At 42.0% G+C, this 19,486-nt stretch overlaps 1 protein-coding gene and 1 pseudogene across 2 annotated transcripts in view; one reads left to right on the top strand and one right to left on the bottom strand.

The window, feature by feature from the left end:
• Positions 1-10,038, bottom strand: part of CAND1 (cullin-associated and neddylation-dissociated 1) — a 45,980-nt gene extending 35,942 nt beyond the window's left edge. Inside the window, exons 1-2 of one of the 2 annotated variants that reach the window (XM_011976579.1) lie at positions 9,870-9,884; positions 9,563-9,678 (exon numbers count right to left, since the gene is read on the bottom strand). In XM_011976579.1, coding sequence (XP_011831969.1) covers positions 9,563-9,630 — 68 coding nt within the window. In that variant the 5' untranslated portion in view covers positions 9,631-9,678; positions 9,870-9,884. Of the gene's footprint in view, positions 1-9,562 lie in introns of both variants that reach the window. The other variant, XM_011976578.1, reaches the window with a different exon arrangement.
• A 97-nt stretch (positions 10,039-10,135) lies between these two features.
• Positions 10,136-16,077, top strand: LOC105537141 (annotated as a pseudogene).
• The last annotated feature ends 3,409 nt before the right edge of the window (positions 16,078-19,486 follow it).

Raw genomic sequence — 19,486 nt, 5'->3', positions numbered from 1 at the left:
ATCTGGTACTTACTGTTCTAGTTGTTGCTGACAGAAGGGCTAACTAAAGCACACACAATTCTTGCTGTCTTGGAGCTTATATCACAGTCTAGTAAGAGGTATGTTAACTTTTTAAATTGCATATATGAGTAAGCACCTGTAGAACTAAGAACTAAGATAAATGCTATGAAGGAAAGTGTTATCAAGAAAACACTACGGGGCTGGGTGCCAGTGGCTCACGCGTGTAATGCCAGCACTTTGGGATGCCGAGGCAGGCAGATCTCCTGAGGTCAGGAGTTCGAGACCAGCCTGGCCAACATAGTGAAACCCCGTCTCTACTAAAATTACAAAAATTAGCTGGGTGTGGTAGTGCACGCCTGTAATCCCAGCTACTTGGGAGGCTAATGCAGGAGAATCACTTGAACCTGAGAGACAGAGGTTGCAGTGAGCTGAGATTGCACCACCGCACTCCAGCCTGGGTGACAGAGTGAGACTCATCTCAAAACAAGAAAACACTATCGTATAAACAAAGTAACATGACCTAGACTGAATTGGGGGTTGTGTCAGGAAAGACTGATCTAAAGAGTGGGGGTTGGGCATAGTGGCTCACACCTGTAATCCCAGCACTTTGGGAGACCTAGGCAGGTGGATCACTTGAGGTCAGGAGTTCGAGACCAGCCTGGTCAACATGGTGAAATCCCATCTCTACCAAAAATACAAAATGAGCCAGGCGTGGTGGTACATGCCTGTAATCCCAGCTATTTGGGAGGCTGAGGCAGGGGAAATGCTTGAACCTGGGAGGCAGTCGCTTGAACCCAGGAGGTGGAGGTTGCAGTGAGTCAAGATCACGCCACGGCACCCCAGCCTGAGCAACAGAGTGACACTCTATCTTAAAAATAAATAAAGAGTGGGCAGAATTATGGTGAAGCAAGGGAAAATTTGTGCCAGGTAAGCAAGGGCCAGAAATTTAAAGAATTTGTAGACCATATCAGGATTTTAGCCTTTATTCTAAGAGCAATGGGAAGCTACTGAAAAACAGCTGGGTTATAGATGGGGAATAAATGCAACGATCAGATTTACATTTCAGAAACAGTACTCCAGCTATACTGTGGATCATACTTTGGAGAGAACCAATCTTCATTTGGCCATACCAATGGAGACTAGTTAGGAAAATGACTAAGTGAGAAATTTTGATAGCCTGAGTTAGGGTTATGGCAATCAATGAAGATGGAAAAAAAATGACATACAGTTGATTCTCATTATTCCCAGGTTCCATATTTGCAAATTCACCTACTTATTAACATTTATTTGTAAAGCCAAAATTAATGCTTCCTATTTCACAGTCATTTGCAGATGATGATGATGAGTGTCAAATGGTGAAAAATTTGAGTAATGCAACACATACATTCCCAGCTGTGGTGGGACAAAATAACACTCTGCCTTCTAGCTCTAGCTCTCATGCTGTAAACAAGCATCTTCTTCTTGGCCTATTTCAGCCCATGTTTTTCACATGTTTGTGCTTTTTGTTGGTGCTCTTGTTGTTTAATATGGCCTCCAAGCACAGTGCTAAAATGCTGTCAACCATTCCTAAGTGCAAGAAGGCTATAATGTGGCTTCTGAAAAAAACGTATGTGTTAGATAAGCTTCTTTACTGGCTGTGAATTCAATGTTAACGAATGAGCAATATATATTAACACATCTTTAAAAGAAACACTCATAAAACAAGGTTACAAACTCATCAACTGATTAAAATAATGTGACTCAGGACTCATAGAAACTAATTCCATAATTCCCTCAGAGCAATGGTTCAGTACTTGCTAACTCAGTGTTTGTGATAATGTTACAAAACATATTACAAACACTGAGAATAGTTGGTTTGAATTTTACAAACTAAAATTAATAGTTCTTCAAAACGGATTAGACGTAGGGATGGTAAGGATGAGCTAGGAGGAAAGAAGTAAAACGAAAACCACAAGACTGGGTATTGCAGTCAGCTGATGTATCCTTGTCCAGACTCTTAATGTTACCCTGCAGCCACCATCACATCAGATGAATAAACTGCTCATCTTACAATAGAAGAAAGGATTACCTTTGGTTAAACTGCAAACTACATGGAAAGGATATTCCTCTGATCTTAAACAACAAAATCTCTGCCATAGTGAAGATGTGAAAATAAAAAATTAATGTCCTGCAGCCCAACTCTGTCTGCCCTTGGCCAAAAGTGGGCGCTGATAAAGAAAAAAACAGCAGCCTCCACATTCCAGAAATTTATCTGAGACTCATACCTAAACCTCAGTGTTACTACCAACTGATGTGATGCTTAACAGCTAAAGCATATTGTTTCCTTGGATATAAACAATCTCACAGAACATCCATTTTGGACAAGGTCACCGAGCAACACAAAATACCAAACATTCCCCTCTCCAGTTAAATGAGTGACTGGTACTTCTTTACCAATTACAGCTTTCCCCCTGCTTAGGTCAGCCCTCCCTATAAAATTTATTGAAAGGCCAAATCATAGAATTGACCTCTCTTTCTGACAACATTCAATCTAAAGCAAAGCTTCACTTCCTTAGACTCTTTCCCAAATTACCCAAATGAATAGGTTCCTTCTAAAATCCTTTGATACCCTGAAGTGTGTGTTCTCCCTGATTATTACAGACAAAAAACCCAACTTGTGTCAGGATGCCCATAAAACAGAATTACAAGAAGGAAAAAGTGGTTAAAAAATACATATATACCAAATAGATGAGCAAAGAAAATATCCGCTAAATGAGTTACATTAGGAGACTAGGGAGACTGTTAGGGATTTTAGGAGAGCAGTCTCTACGAATTCAGATGGGCAACAGCTAAGAAATCTGGAGTTTATCTTGTAGCCAAAGGAAATCAGTGAGGGAGGCAATGATCAGCTGCAGTATATAGAAAGAAAATTGTAATGGCCAGAGGGAACACACTGGGTTAGGAAGAGGCCTGAGACAGCAAGATTAATTTGAGAAATATTCATCAGGAGACCAAAGAAGACAGACAGCAGAAGAGTGGTATCAAAGGTTTTCTGCTTGTGACTTTCAGTGGATGGTAATTTAACAGGCCAAAATAAGGATAAAGAAGGCGTTAAGATGGGAAAAGAAAAAGATAAATGGTTACATTTCAGACTTCAATGGAATTTCCAGGTTGATATGACCTGCAAGCAGTGCCATCTCATTCCTTTATTCAACAAGTATTTTGAGGGCACCAACATAAGGAACTCTACTCTGCAAACATAATGATGAGTAACACGTAAGTCTGGAACTTACACTAGATCTAGGTATGCACTAGATGGATAGATACCTTGCACTCACAATAACTCTCACCACAGCCTCTCCCATCATACATAAACACAATTTTACTCTTGTTTCCAACCAGAAATCTAGTTGATATGGTCAATTTTATCACTCAGTACACCAATTACCTTTCAGAGATCCTGCACATACACCACTGCTATATCATTTTTCCTCAGTTATTCCTTAGAGTGCTATGAATTTAATTGGAATAGCTTTGTTTTTGTTGTTTTTTTTTTTTTTTTTTTTGAGACAGAGTCCCCCTGTCGCCCAGGCCAGAGTACAGTGCTGCAATCTTGGCTCACTGCAACCTCCGCCTCCCGGGTTCCAGCGATTCTGCTTCAGCCTCGTGAGTTACAGGTGTGCACCACCATGCTCGGCAAATTTTTGTATTTTTAGTAGAGACGGGGTTTCACCATGTTGTCCAGGCTGGTCATGAACTCCTGACCTCAGATGATCTGCCTGCCTTGGCCTCCCAAAGTGCTAGAATTACAGGCATGAGCCACCACACAAGGCCTAAATTGGAATAGTCTTGATATTGTTCATGTAAAGAAATCTAATTTTTACTAATCTTTCTTCCCAGTTTTATCTGTGAGGTACCTTCTTCCTCTTTCTCACTGGTGAGCCCTAACCACTGCTGATAACCAGTTAGTACAGTATATATCAAGATAAAAACATCTAAGTAAAATCAAGAAAGTTACTGCCATCAATCTGCTAAGTATTTTTAAAAGTGCCCAGAAATCACCTTAATCTCTGCATATCTATTTCTTCTAATTAAGCCTGCTTTTCTTCAAGCACAAGTACTTAAGATAATTTCACTGTTTGCTGTTATGTTATTGTAAATGCCCACACCGTACTTTTAGCTATATGATAGGATCTGTAAGGTTCCTTCCAGCTCTGAAAACCTATGATTCCTTAAAAGGTTTGAGATTTTTTTAATAAGCATTTTAAACAGTTTCCAAAAGAAAATATCGTCCAATATCCAAAACAAATAAATAAATCTGGTAATATAAACCTTTATCAAATAGGGAAAAAACTTGCATTCTATAGTGTAGTGAATTATTTTAGGAAGATTCTATCAGGTGGTATTTAAACAAACAGTTTAGTTGACTTTACAATGGTTTCCTGAAGGTTCCTAAAATCCTATATAATTGAACTAAGATCCAATTCTACTTAAACAAGCACCTACTGAGAACCCACATGGCCCAGAGCCAGACAAAGCGAAGGATTCCGTTTAGTGAGACAAGGTCCCTATTCTTAAGGAGTTCTGTGGACAATATCCATCCAGCTACAGTCAGTTATCTATTTCCTCTTCCCCAGTGAAATTTTATATCGTGTGCTTTACATTTTCTCTTTCTACCTAGAGTTTCATTTTCAACACCTGGCTTAGATCTCTCCATGGACAGGAATCTTCTTTCTTTAATGTTCTCTGCCACTTAATGCCTGACAATTACATACGGCCCCGGGTTATTCATCTTTTTATAATAGTGTCTTAACTATTCAACAAGCATGTAGATTTAGGGAAAGTAAGCACTAGATCTTAAACTTTTTGTAGTTCTTCTCAGGAATTATTAAAAGTATCTTCTAGCATGAAATATTTTATAACCCTAATTTTAGAGGGAAATGAAATTTAAGGCTTGAATCTTAATATCTCCTAGCCTAAACCCTGGAGAAGTGACATAGCTGGGTAGTTAAGAGTTCATGCTTTGGGGGTAAAGAGATCCTATAAATCCCAGACCTACTATCTAACTGACCTTAAACAAGTACTTCATCTCTCCAAATCTCAGTTTCTTCAACTGTAAATGAGATTGTTGTTATCCTCTTTTACTAAAGTTGTAAGGATAAATAAAAATCAAGCTCACAGTAAGCATTTATATTAACTATTATACATAGAAAGACAATGATATTTTCTTTAGTTCTGAGTCTTTTGAATATTTTAAATCAACTGGTGGTTGAAGCATATGAAAATAAAAGAACTGGCTGGGCACAGTGGCTCAAGCCTGTAATCCCAGCACTTTGGGAGGCCTAGGTGGGCAGACTGCCGGAACTGAGACCAGCCTGGGAAACATGGTGACGCCTGTCTCTATAAAAAAAAAAAATTAGCCGAGTGTGGTGGTGCACACCTGTAGTCCCAGCTACTCTGGGGGCTGAGGTGGGAAGATTGCTTGAGCCCAGGAGGTTGAGGCTGTAGTGAGCTGAGATGGTGCCACTCGCTGCACTCCAGTGTGGGTGACAGAGCGAGACCCTATCTCTAAAAAAAAAAAAAAGAAAAAGAAAACTTAATTACCTCAACCCACCGAATATTTAATATTAATATTCACAAATGGAGTGTCACATGGTTCATCCACATTAAAGCTTTCGCTCTGGTATCTACCGAATCCCCTATCTATTGGTTAAATTACAACGTTTACTCTTTATTTCTTTATAGAACATGCATCCCTAGAGGTCCTTAAAATAACTATATACACTGGTATAAAAGTCTCAGTACACTCCAGAAGTGTTTTTTTTTTAGGGAGGAAGTGATGAGAAGCACTGTTCTAAGGTACTGTCCCAAGGAATGTTTCTTCATTTTTCTTCTGAAGGTTTTATTTGAATCAGCATTCATTAATAACTTTTCACTAAACCGAGGCTAGTATGTAACAGGCAATATCCTAGTAATTAAGACACACAAATGCCTCCTCCTTTTTTTTTATAAAAGAGCTCCTAGTCTTTTTTTTTTTTTTTTTTTTTTAAGGGTTAAAAAAAAAAAAAAAAATCTGCATGGGCGGGCACGGTGGCTCTTGCCTGTAATCCCAGCACTTTGGGAGGCCAAGGCAGGCGGATCACAAGGTCAGAAGATCGAGACCATCTTGGCCAACATGGTGAAACCCCATCTCGACTAAAATACAAAAAATTAGCCAGGCGTGGTGGTGGGTGCCTGTAAATCCCAGTTACTTGGGAGGCTGAGGCAGGGGAGTCGCTTGAACCTGGGAGGCGGAGGTTGGAGTGAGCTGAGATGGCGCCACTGCACTACAGTCTGACGACAAACATTCCGCCTCCGTCTCAAAAAAAAAAACCAAAAACAACAACAACAACTCTGCATATGGCATCAGAGTTCCTAACATCGGCATTTCTCATCCTAATGCTTCCCCATTTCTCCTAAGTCTTAATATCCCATTTTTAAATAATGCACAATACTAAAACACAAAACAAATATTATACAATTTTTCAATAAATTGAGCCGATTAAGTCCTATAAAAAGATTCTTTTAAAATGCTGACATTTCCAAAGTTTTAAGCCTGCATTCATTCCTGTACCTTCTCTGTATTAATGGACTATATAATTATCTACATAGACCTGAAATTTTATACCTATAAGCAACCTTTTGTAATTAGTCATGTCCACGCCTCTCAGAAGTGAAAATGTAATCTCAAATTAAGTAGCTTGCACAAGATCTTACAGTTCATAACAAAGAATCACACATGATTAGAACCCAGATCTTGTGATTAGGTCAAATTCTCTTTGGATTCTACCATGAGGAGAATAAAATTTGCTCTTCATGTTGGAGCACTGTTTTCTTCTCTTGTCCTTAGTACAGGCAGAGTGCTTTGCAAATGTTGGTCATTTCATAATGTTAATTAACTTTGCCCTCAAGATCCTTCTAGTGCTAGGTATTTTAAAATATGTAGCCACAATTCTTGGTATTTAAGCCAAAATAAATAAACTTCTAATGAGAACAAAGCATCATTTTTAAAAAAAGAACAAATTAAAATAAATGCCTATACTAAAAATATGCAGGAAAAATTTCAAAATTCTTCACTCCAAACTCTAATTATTAAATGTCTGTTTAAATTGAACATATAAAGTGCTTTAGTTCCAAAGACCTATTAACCAGATGGCTACAGCACATTATAAAAATGTTTTTTAGAAGACAGTTAATAAAAATATCTTAATGATGTCAAATTACTGGAAATCACATACTGGTCCTAAACATATCCTACCTAGCATTCACCAACTATTAGGGATATACCAATATTACACTAATCCTCCAGGCAATGTTTTGATTCAGTACAACCAAAATTCATAATCTTTATCAAATTCAGCAGTGACTGTCATTTAGTATCAGAGCATTATTCTTTCATTTAACTTTGTTTAAAAAAAAAAACCTTGATATGTATATGTTATCTTTCTTTCACAGGAAATTTAAGAAAGCAAGCTTTAGGCTGGGCGTGGTGGCTCACGCCTGTAATCCTAGCACTTAGGGAGGCCGAGGCGGGTGGATCACAAGGTCAGGAGATCAAGACCATTCTGGCTAACACGGTGAAGTCCCATCTCTGCTAAAAATACAAAAAATTAGCCCGGTGTGGTGGACGCCTGTAGTCCCAGCTACTCGCCTGTAGTCCCAGCTACTCGGGAGGCTGAGGCAGAAGAACCCAGGAGGCGGAGCTTGCAGTGAGCGGAGATCATGCCACTGCACTCCAGCGTGGGCAACAGAGCGAGACTCCGTCTCAAAAATAATCACATGTATGGTATCACCACATAATTTATTTAGCCTTTCTAAACTTATACCCATACAGAAGTCTGACTAGCTGAACAAAATTGTATTATTACAAAGTGCTATCTTCAGACTGAAATTGACCACAATCAGAATAAAATGTACTACCTTTACAGATGAGCCAAACTGACAGCAATGGGGAGGAAATCACACGACACACCTTATCCATTACTTGAATTGAAAGCAAGCAAAGCTCCAAAAATCAAAAGGCATTCCAATCCGTTAAACAACACAAAACTTTTATTTCCCCCAAGATTCTTAATTTTGGCGCTAGAACTACACAAATCTAAAATACACAAAACAAACTTATGTCACCTCAAAAAAGTTACAATACTAAAATTTTTACCATTAGCAAACTGATTTTTAAGCTTTAAATACAACACTTAAAAGCTGCCTAAGTAGAAATATTTTTTTAAGTAATATATGGTTTTGTGGTCATTGACTATTTTAATAAGCCAGTACATCAATTTAATCAGAAACACAATTACTACTTTTTCACGGCTCTCTCCTTTCACAAACCCTAAACGTTCTTCCCAGTCCACACGGTTTGGACACATTTTCAGGTGTTAACACATATTGTTCATACGAAACAAGCAAACAAGCTCTTTAGTCACAATTTTAGTTGACGACTATTTGTTCTTTCCTTTAAAATGCACCCAAATTACAACCACTAAAGCATTAGAGAACAAAACAGGTATAAGGAAATAAGCAACCTTTTTTTTTTTTTTTTTTTTTTTTTAAGATTGAGAACTTATTTGTGAAGAGATGGGAGGCGGGAAAGAATGCAACAATCACCGTAGCGTGCAAGTAAAAAAAACAAAAAACAAAGATAACCTGTAAAAATATAACAAATCTTGACTACGCATATTACAACAATTTGGAACCAACAGTACAGATCTCCTGAACAGAACTGCTGTAATAAAGCTTCATATTCACAAGCTCCGTATTAAACATCTCTTCCTTTTGAAGAAGATCCGTCTGCTATGATCAAGATCCAGCAATCCATCCCTTTGGCAGTGATTTTCGATATGAGGACATGAGACTGAAACCTCGAGTTCCTAAGCGGGTTTTACCTGACAAGGGGAACTGACAGTGATGCTGGCGGGAAAACCCTACGAGCGAAGTTTCCTCCATCCTGGCCCCCCTCCCCCTTCTTCCCACCTTCACGAAAAGAAATAATCCAAAAAAAGAAGTATATATCAGCCAAGAGCGCAAAAGTTCACCATCCCACCCGAATGCAGCAAGGCCCACGCGCACCTGCGGGCAGAGAGGAGGCCGCCGGGTCCCCGAGTGGGCAGCAGCTTGGGCCCCAGCGAGCAGGGCGGCCTAGCGACGCAGGATGGCAAGAGAGTAGGCCCGGCGCCCGGTCTCCCGGCCTAGAGCAACTCCCTTCTCCACAATGGTGGGTGGTTTCGCCCCTTCGCGCTACCTGAGACGCGAGAATCGCCTCCCAGTGGGGCAGGGAAGGATGTGGGGGCACTTAGAGACGCAAACGGGGCCTAGAGACTGCGGCGGACAACTGCCTAGGAGAAAGAATGGGGGGATGGGGTTGCAAGAGGGGAGAGGAAAGGGGCTCGGGAGGGATCGGGAGGCCAGCGGACCGGTGCGCTGGAGACCTCGGGGTAGCGAAGCTACCGGCTACGGCCGAAGGGGTGGGGCAAGGCCTGCGTGACGACCAGGGCCGCGGCAGCGAGAACCCCGAGGTGGGGTGAGGGTCGGATCTCGGCCTCACCTAAAGTCCTTGTCGCTGGATGTCATTTTTTCCAGCAAATTGGAAATGTGGTACGAGGCGCTCGCCATGTTGACGGCCTCGATCCCGCCCGCTGGCGCTGCTGGAGCTGCTGCCCGCTGCCGCCGCCGCCACTGGAGCTCCTCCTCTCGCTCGCGGCGGCTCCCGCTTCCAGGGTCGCAGCGCGACGCCGACGCTGACTAGGGAGGCGCCTCGACGGGCTGCCCCCTCCCCGGCGAGGCGTGGGCCTGTCCCGTGGTAAGCCGAGGCTACAGGGCCAGCCTAACGACGGCGCTGTTCGCTGGAGAACGAGCTCATGGGCGGCGGGACGGGAAGCCAGACACTTCCACTCAGGGCCGTCTCGCTCCCACTCGCTCCGCACTCGCTCCCTAGGGCAAAAGGCCAAAGCCCGCCTCCTTCGCTCCGGGGGCGGGGTCGGCAGACGCGGGACGCTACGGAAAACTAAGGTCAGAGTTCACGGAGGCCTCCCCGCGCACGCTATGAAGACGAGAGTTAAAAGACAATTCGGTTGGCTGAAGGCTATGTCAGTTTTCGCGTGACCCGCCTTGTAGAGGCATGACAACGACAAAAAAGGGGCTGTTCTCGCGAGACTTTAAAGCAACGGTTAAAGGACAGGAGACGAGTGGAGCAAGTGGGCCATAATCTGAAAATAATTTGATTATTTAATGACATTAAGAGAAAAAGATTACGAGCTTTGAGAAAGAGAAAGCCTAGGAGTAACGACAATTAAGGAGTTAGCTTGCGGAACCAACATAAGAATTATAACAGGGAGCTTTCGTTTGGGATCAGACGCATGGCCTGCATTGCCTTAACCACCATGGGGTAATGTTGCCACGTGAAAACCACAAATCCCAGAATTCAGTCGGGTGATACACTGGCTAATAATGTGATTGGCTGCGGGAACTTGTAGCTTACTCATTGGCCCCCCCGGAAGGACTGAATGCTGGGATATGTAGTCTGAAGGGGAGCATTGCTAGATAAAAACATTTGAATCGTCGCGCACGCCGTTTCTGCCGCGGATTCTTATTTTCTCCAATACAGGGTTTTTCTGTTATGCGGTATTTGTAGAGCAAGCTGCTGCAGTTTGGCCAGGCGCATTGCGGGTCAGTTGGTGTTCTTGCCAGAGGCCTAGCAGCGACTTCCTAGCGCTACTCCTTGCACCTCCCAAGGCAGCTGAGCCTCCCCACTTCTCTGGCCAGACAACACTCCTTCCGTGCATCGTAGAGCCACCTCTCTGACGCCAACAGGACCTTAGTAAGACTAATGGGTATGCGACAGATGACTGTAGTCAGGCCCTACTGTTTTCAAAATAGCTAAAAGACTATCTCTGTAGTTAGCTTTTGTAGCCTTGATAGACCTGCAGCTGTGTATTGTTCCGTCAGACAGACAAATCCGTGGAGTTATCGAAGTATTTACTATCCAGGTTTTTCATCTGCTTAATACTTGGGATTTTAAACACAAATTTTGCCAGGTAGGGGTCAACATCCCTGAAAGTGTTAGGGGTGGAGCCAGCTGACAGGCCTTTCTAAAAGAACAGAGAGCCTGGTGAAGAGATGAAAAATCAATCTCACTTGATACTCCTGTTAAAAACAACAACAAACCTTGAAATAGCTCTCTACTAGCACATACCTCAAATCTGATCAAATCTACCTGACCTTTACCATTGTTTTCTATATTCATCAACTATTACTGAGTACTTCAAAGTCAGGCAATAGCAGTTAATGAAACAGATGAAACTTGATTTAGCCTCATAATGTGTGTCTAAATTTCACACATACCTCTGATCTGCTCTCATGTGTCCTTTTACTTAAATGTATGTAATACAAAGGCTGGGTGTGGTGACTCATGCCTGTAACCCCACCATTTTGGGAGGCCGATGCGGGCAGATCAGGAGGTCAGGAGTTCGAGACCAACCTGGCCAATATGGTGAAACCTCATCTCTACTAAAAATACAAAAATTAGCTGGGCATGGTGGCGCATGCCTGTAGTCCCAGCTACTCAGGAGGCTGAGGCAGAAAAATTGCTTGAACCCAGGAAGCAGAGGTTGCAGTGAGCCGAGATCGTGCCACCGCACTCCAGCCTGGGCAACAGAGTGAGACAACGTCTTTAAAATAATAATAATAGTAAATATATATGTAATATATTTTTTCTCCCCAGTAATGCCATATTCTTTATTTTACCCATCTGCCAGGATTAATATATCTTTCATCAAGTGATGAAGCACTGTCGTTAGTGCTTCAGCCACAATTAATTGCCTTTTGCTCTGAATAGCCTTTCCACCATATTTAATGTAAAATACACACACATACACACACAAAGAAGCAGGTCTTTTTTTTGTATGTGTGGACCTCAAGGCCTCAGTCATTTGGTATTATCAATAATACTTTCTTTTAGCCTGTGTCCACTCAGAAAGCAAATCATGGTTTGTCTTTTTCTGTGTGTACATTCTTTCACTTTTGAATTTCCAGCTGAACTATAATATTTGAAGTCAGATTCCTTAAATATACATCGTGTTTACAGCCACTTACTTGGTGTCATAGGCAATTCATGTTCATCTTTCTCAGCTTCAGTTTCTTCATGGGTAAATGATGATCAGGATATTACCTCAGGGTTGTTTTAAGAGTTAAATAACTCCTAACCTCAGGTGATCCACCCGCCTCGGCTTCACAAAGTGCTGGGATTACAGGCATGAGCCACCACGCCCAGCCCAGCCAAATGTGGTGAAACTGTCTCTACTAAAAATACAAAAATTAGTTGGGCATGGTGGCAGGCACCTGTAATCCCAGCTACTTGGGAGGCTAAGGTGAGGAGCATCTCTTGAACCCGGGAGGCCGAGGTTGCAGTAAGCCAAGATTGTGCCATTGCACTCCAGCCTGGGCAGCAAGAGCGAAACTCTGTCTCAAAAAAAAAAAAAAGAGTTAAATAAAATATCCTATATAAGGTGCCTAGCACATTTCCTAGAACATAATAATATTTGTAACTAATATGTCTTACATACTTAACGAAGGTCCAGAAAAGCATAAACATTAGCTATCGTCACATTATTTTAATCTTTTATTTGTCCCTATTCCCAAGTCATTCTACACAACCACTTCAGAGCTGTCCAAAACATTGTTTTTACAGTACTGCTTACTTACTGAAAACATTCAGTGACTGACTATTACAGAATAAAGTCCAAATGTTTTGGTAGTTGGTGGCCTTCATTTGTCCCTAAGCTTTTCTTTCTGACCTTTCTGTCACTGTTCTAATGTAGAAATTGCTTCTACTAAAGTTTTGAGTCCTTCAAAGACAGAAGGTCTTGTATATAATAATAATTGTTATAATTATGAGCATTTTTAAAATTTATTTAGTTTTTTGAGACAGAGTCTTGCTCTGTAGCCCAGGCTGGAGTGCAATGGCACAATCTCGGCTCACTGCAATCTCTGCTTCCTGGGTTCAAGCAATTCTCCCTGCCACAGCCTCGAGAGTAACTGGGTTTTCAGGCATGCGCCAGCACGCCCGGCTAATTTTTGTAAGTTTGGTAGAGACAGGGATTCGCTATGTTGTCCAGGCTGGTCATGAACTCCTGACCTCAGTGATCCACCCACCTCAGCCTCCCAAAGTTCTAGGATTACAGGCGTGAGCCACTGTGCCGGCCTTTATGAGCTTTTTTTTTTTTTTCCTTCCTTGAGAGGGAGTCTCACTCTGTTGCCCAGGCTGGAGTTCAGTGGCACAATCTCCACTCACTGCAACCTCTGCCTCCCATCTTCAAGTAATTCTCATGCCTCAGCCTCCCAAGTAGCTGGGATTGCAGGTGCCTGCCACCACACCTGGCTAATTTTTTTTATTTCTAATAGAGACGGCAGGATTTCACCATGTTGGCCAGGCTAGTCTTGAATTCCTGACCTCAGGTGATCTGCCCACCTCAGCCTTCCAAAGTGCTGGGATTACAGGAGTGAGCCACCATGCCCTGCCGAGCACTTATTTATGAGTCAGGCATTGTATTAACTCAATCCTCAGAACAGCCCTATGAGATTGGTGTTTTTCACATTTTAAGTATGAGAGGCACAAAGAGGGTAAGTAACTGGATAAAGGTCACTCCTACTAGAGACTAGGAATGTGAAATAAAAGCAAATGGAATTAAAACCCTCTAAATTTTCACTAAAGCAATTCTGATATGGTGTGAAATAAAGAAAACATCAAAATTCTTAGGGGAAAAAAACACCCTCCAGGGCTTTATATGGCTTTCCATTCTTCCACCCTATTATTACAAGGAAGCTCTGCTGTAGGATTTCCCAAGTTGTGAACCCTAGGAACACTAGTTCCATTGATAGTAGAAGCAAATACTCTTTGGGTCTTGGGTTATGTGTTGGCTGGGGAAGGGGGGTGTTGTTGCTGAGGAGGGTTGTGGTTAAGAGAAAAAGTGCAGGAAACAGTTTTCTTAATAGTACCATGTCTCCGAACTTTTTTTTTTTTTTTTTTTTTGAGACATAGTCTTACTCTGTCACCCAGGCTGGAGTGTGCAGTGCTGCAATCTCAGCTCACTGCAACCTTCACCTCCCAGGTTCAAGTGATTTCCCTGTCTCAGCCTCCTGTGTAGCTGGAATTACAGGTGCGCCCCCTCACCTGGCTAATTTTTGTATTTTTAGTAGAAAAGGGGTTTCGCCATGTTGGCCAGGCCGATCTCAAACTTCTGACCTCAAGTGATCAACCCGCCTCGGCCTCCCAAAGTGCTGGGATTACAGCCACAGCACCTGACCCACAGAACATTTAATATGGCAGCGTGTAAGAGGAATATGTAGTATGCAGCTGCTTGACACATTTGAGCATAGAATTTAAAGTTGTACCTGTATAATCTCAAGAAATGAGAATACCATGACCATGAAACATAATTTGAAAACCACTGTTCTGTAGGTAGTTTTTTCTGAACCTAATGCTGAGTGGATGGATGATGGGGAGGAGAGTCTTGGCAGAAAATAAGTTTGATGTTCATTTTTAAAACAGCCTTCTGCCAAGTACATGTGGCCTGTGCTCAATTTCTACATTTGTTGTAAATGAGTTAAAGGGAATAATAGAGCTATATTTATTCAACTAGTTGGTAATTTCTGAAATAAAATTCTGAGTTGAATGTCAAAGCCGATGCGTTTCCGCGGCATGCCTTGCCGAGCTGGGGCGGACACGGCTAAGGGGCCACCTGGGTGGGGAGGGAGGCACAGTCTTGCTTATGGTCCCTCGCCACGCGCCGGCCTTTGGCGGCGCCCGGGTTCTGCCAGTCAAGAGTTGGAACACGGCATCTTCCCTTCCTTGAATCCTCCCTTCTGCAGAAGGGAGCTCAGTAGAACTTTGTTGTTTTGCCTTTTACTCTGGGCTGAAAGAAGCAGATGATAAAGAGAAAATAGTGAATGTCAAAGGAAATGTAATTCCTCCCATGCTGGTTGTCTCAACTGTGATTGTTGTGGTTTGGAAATCAACACCCAAGAAGGCTCTCTCTTGTGGATGTATCACTTAAAACACCCAGAAGTTGTTGACAGCGGCGGTCGGGAGGGCCGGTGGTTTCCAAGCTGCTCCAACAATGGGACCCACAATCCTCAAGCAGGGGAAGAAGAAGACATAGACGAAGAAAAAGAGAAAGAACAAAGAAAAGAAGATGACAAAAAAAGAGCTTCAGCTATGGGACTGGTTTAATCCATACAGTCGCCCAGAGGTGCTGACCGTGACCAGTTGGAATGCGCCGGTTATGTGGGAAGGCACTTAGAACAGAACCATCCCAGAAAATTCTTATGCCAAACAGAAAATTACTGTGGGTTTGACGGTTTTTGCTGTCGGAAGATATGTAGAGTATTACTTGAAGGAGTTCATAACATCTGCTGATGGGTACTTTATGGTCAGCCACAAAGTCATATTTTACATCATGGCCGATAATATCTCCAGGATGCCGTTGATAGAGCTGGGTCCTCTGTGTTTCTTCAGAGTGTTTGAGATCAAGCCTGAGAAGAGGTAGCAAGTCATCAACATGATGGGCATGAAGACCATCAGGGAGTACATGTTGGCCCACATCCAACAGGAAGTTGACTTCCTTTTCTGCATGGATGTGGACCAGGTGTTCGAAGACAATTTTGGGGTGGAGACCCTGGGCCAGTCGGTGGCTCAGCTACAGGCCTGGTGGTAGGGGAAACATCCTGAGGAGAATACTTATGAGAGACGGAAGGAGTCGGTGGCATACATTCCATTCGGTCAGGGGGATTTTTATTATCACGCAGCCATTTTTGGTGGAACACCCATTCAAGTTCTCAACATCACCCAGGAGTGCTTTAAGGGAATCCTCCAGGACAAATGACATTGAAGCAGAGTGGCATGATGAAAGCCACCTAAACAAGTATTTTTTCCTCAACATACCCTCTAAGATCTTATCCCCAGAATGCTGCTGGGATTATCATATAGGCCATCATGCAGATATTAAAATTGTCAAGCTATCTTGGCAGCAAAAAGAGTATACGTTGGTTAGAAATGATGACTGACTTCAAATTGTGCCAACAGTTTTTTGAATTTGAGAGAATTATTATTCTGGCTACTTCCTCAGAAAACAACTTTAAGAAAATATTAATGAAACACCAACATCGCAATCACATACTATTTCTCCTTGTAACTTTGAGCCTTGTAATATGAGAGGATGAATATATGGTAATCAGATGTAAATTCCCAGTGATTTCTTATGTATTCTGAATTTGGGGGAAATACTATCAGCTAAACCAGAAAGAACTTGTCATAGGCAAAGACAAAGCCAGAAACAGGCCAGGCGTGGTGGCTCATGCCTGTAATCCTAGTACTTTGGGAGGCCAAGACGGGTGGATCACCTGAGGTCAGGAGTTCGAGATCAGCTTGGCCAACATGGTGAAACCCCATCTCTACTTAAAAATATAAAAAATTAGCCGGGCATGGTGGCGCCCACCTGTAATCCCAGCTACTCAGGAGGCTGAGGCAGGAGAATCACTTAAACCTGGGAGGCAGAGGTTGTAGTGAGCCAGATTGCACCATTGCACTCCAGCCTGGGCAACAAAAGCGAAATTCCATTTAAAAACAAAAAACCCACAAACACTCTACATGTGTCAGATAACATCCTGGAGAAAATAGGGTGGTAAGGGAAGTGTTGGCAGCAAGATATGTTGTAGGGGGTTATTCCCTTGATTTCAATGTTTTCCTGTTTCTGATGGATCTAAAGAATATGGAGTTGATTTGCAGCCGGAGAACTTTCAGTAAGGACACCGTTTACCTTGGCAATCCTCAAAAGACTTCAAGAACAGATTGTTTCAGGCCATCTGTAGTCCATTCTTTTCTCATCAGGATGTCATTTAGTTTCTGTGTGAAAGTTTGGTGGAGATTCTCAGTAGATATTATGATAGTGCATGGTCAGAGTCCCAGGGAACCTGAATGAACCAAGGTGCTCAGTGTGAAGTGAAAACAAAGCCTCAACATGAGTGCCATGAAATAGCAAAGAGAGAGTGCAAGAGAGGGGCTGATCACTGTGGGGTCAGTGCCACCTTGCAGGAACACATGCCATGAGGTTGGTGCTTAAATACATCATGGATCCAGGCACTGAATGGGAGGCAGTGTGGGTGATTTCCAGCCTGGTAGACCCCATGACTGACAAACAGCAGGGACTTGAATGGAAGATGCTTCTTGTTTTGCCCAAGTTGTATTCAGTCTACCAGACTCTGCAACTTGTGTCTTCAGATCCTTGGTGAGGAGATATAGATGCCGTCAGAGAAGGCAAATGCCTGCAGTGGATTGAAGAGGTTTTCAAGGACTTCCATTTCCAGAATGTGGGCTTCATCAGAGGACAATGGATCATCAGCTAGTCCCACCACTTAGCTAGTCTGGACCTCAGGGTTCCTGTGCCCCTCATACCCCAACTTGGAGGGCTGACATCAAAGAGTAACCTCTCATTTTCCATCTGCACTATGGAAGTGTAACAACTGGACGTGTAACTGGCAAAAGGGTTTGGCAATTTGTTTATAGAAAGGAGTCAAAATAATAATGAGAAGTGACAGAAAGAGAGCAAGACTTTACTACTCGTATTAGCAAGGGGAAGAATGGGTGAAATTTTTAAAAATTTACACTCTTCCTTTTGTGGAGGGAATATAGAGGTTTTTAGGAAGAGAGGGGTTTGGAATGTAGGAGAGGAAGAGGGTGTGAGGTGGCACGGTTTGTTTTAATGGCTTTATTGTTAATTGTTGTTTGATTTGGTGAAGGCCCTGGTATCATTTTGGGCTTAATTGGGTTACATATTAATTGCAGTCAATTTTGTGGTCAATTTTTTTTTTTTTCTTGGACATGGGGTCTCACTCTGTCTCCCACGCTGGAGTGCAGTGGTGTGATCTTGGCTCAATGCAGCCTCGACCTCCCAGGCTCGGGTGATCCTCTCCTACCTCAGCCTCCCTAGTGGCTGGGACCACGGGCATGCACCATCCAGCACAGCTAACTTTTTGTATTTTTTTTGGTAGAGGCGGGGTTTCACCATGTTGCCCAGACTGGTCTCAAATTCCTGGCTCAGGCAGTCCTCCCACCACGGCCTCACAAAGTGCTGGGATTACAGGTGTGAGCCTTTGCATCTGGCCTGTAGTCAGTTTTTAGCTGGGAGTGAGTTTTGGCTTTGACTGGGGAGAGAATTTTGGAGGTGTCTGGTTTGTGTTATGATTTGGCCTTTGACATTTTGATGGAAATATATGACTAGATATGTGACTATGGCATGTACTTAACAAGGATGTAAGTAAATAAATATGCATAAGGCATGGGAGTATAGTATGGGAAAGAAGGGGAGTGGCGCTTTACAGTACATTTTGAGGCTGTATTTTAAGGCGAAAGGAAGCAGATATATAGTTTGTCTAAAGTTATATTTTGAGATTGGGAGAAGGGAGGAAAGAACATTTTGAGGTTGTAAAACACATTTGTGGTTTATTTTCAAGTTATATTTTGAGACTGGGGAGAAAGTTGGAAAGGAAAAAAGTTTTAAAATGCAATGTGAAGTGAAGCTGTTTGGTTGTAATTTTTATTGTCAAATTTTATTTTATTTGTATGGAAAATGGGTGCTATAATTGTTTTGGCTATTTTTTTGTTGTTGTTGAGAAGGGGCATAGTTTGGGGGTATTAAAATGGAATTGATTTATTTGGATTTGGAAATATTTATGAGTATTTGGGCCTATAGACAATATTGATTGGACTGTTATAGTTTGAGGTTTAGAAAGTTTTGGGGAAAGTCTGTCTTATAGTTTTACATAGAGGGTATAATAGTAGTAAGTTTTATAACACAGGGATATGTCTACCCCTATTGGCCAGGCCAATGTTATAAGTAGTTTTTGTCACTAAGATGGTCCTGACCTGTATTAGAATGTCCCCTATTGATTTAGTGACAACGTAGTGTCGCACGTAGATGTAATTTTTTGGTGTATATTTTGTAGGGCTATTTGAGGCATTTTTGAATTTTTAATTATGTACGGTTTTTATTGTTAATTGTAATTGGATGTGATGACAGGTTGGCTAATATACATATTTAATAGGCTATAAATAGGGATATGGATATTTATGAAGGTGGCTTTAAGTCTTGTTTAGTTTTTGAGGGTGGATTAGTTCAGTTAGTTGTTTTATTTAGAAGGTAGTATTGAACATGGGCTAGGCCTTTTTATGTGATGAAGGCAGAAAAAAGTTTAATAAGAGGCATTTTTATGGAAATAGAAAAGCAAAGATTAATGTTGGAAACTGTTTAGATGTTAAAGTACTTTTAGTTATAGAGGTGGAAGGCAGTAGCAATTTGACTTTTTCTTTGTCTATGTTTTAAGGAATAAGCTTAAGTTTGTAAGGCCTCAGGAAAGAGGTAGTAGTAATTTTATTGAGTTTAAGTTAGAAAAGAAAAAATTGAAAGTATTAGTTTGG

The sequence above is a fragment of the Mandrillus leucophaeus genome, unplaced genomic scaffold (genome assembly GCF_000951045.1).
Source record: "Mandrillus leucophaeus isolate KB7577 unplaced genomic scaffold, Mleu.le_1.0 Scaffold169, whole genome shotgun sequence".
In the NCBI taxonomy this organism is placed as follows: Eukaryota; Metazoa; Chordata; class Mammalia; order Primates; family Cercopithecidae; genus Mandrillus; species Mandrillus leucophaeus.
Note: the sequence above shows the minus strand (reverse complement) of the source record. Positions and strands in the feature narration are given on the sequence as shown.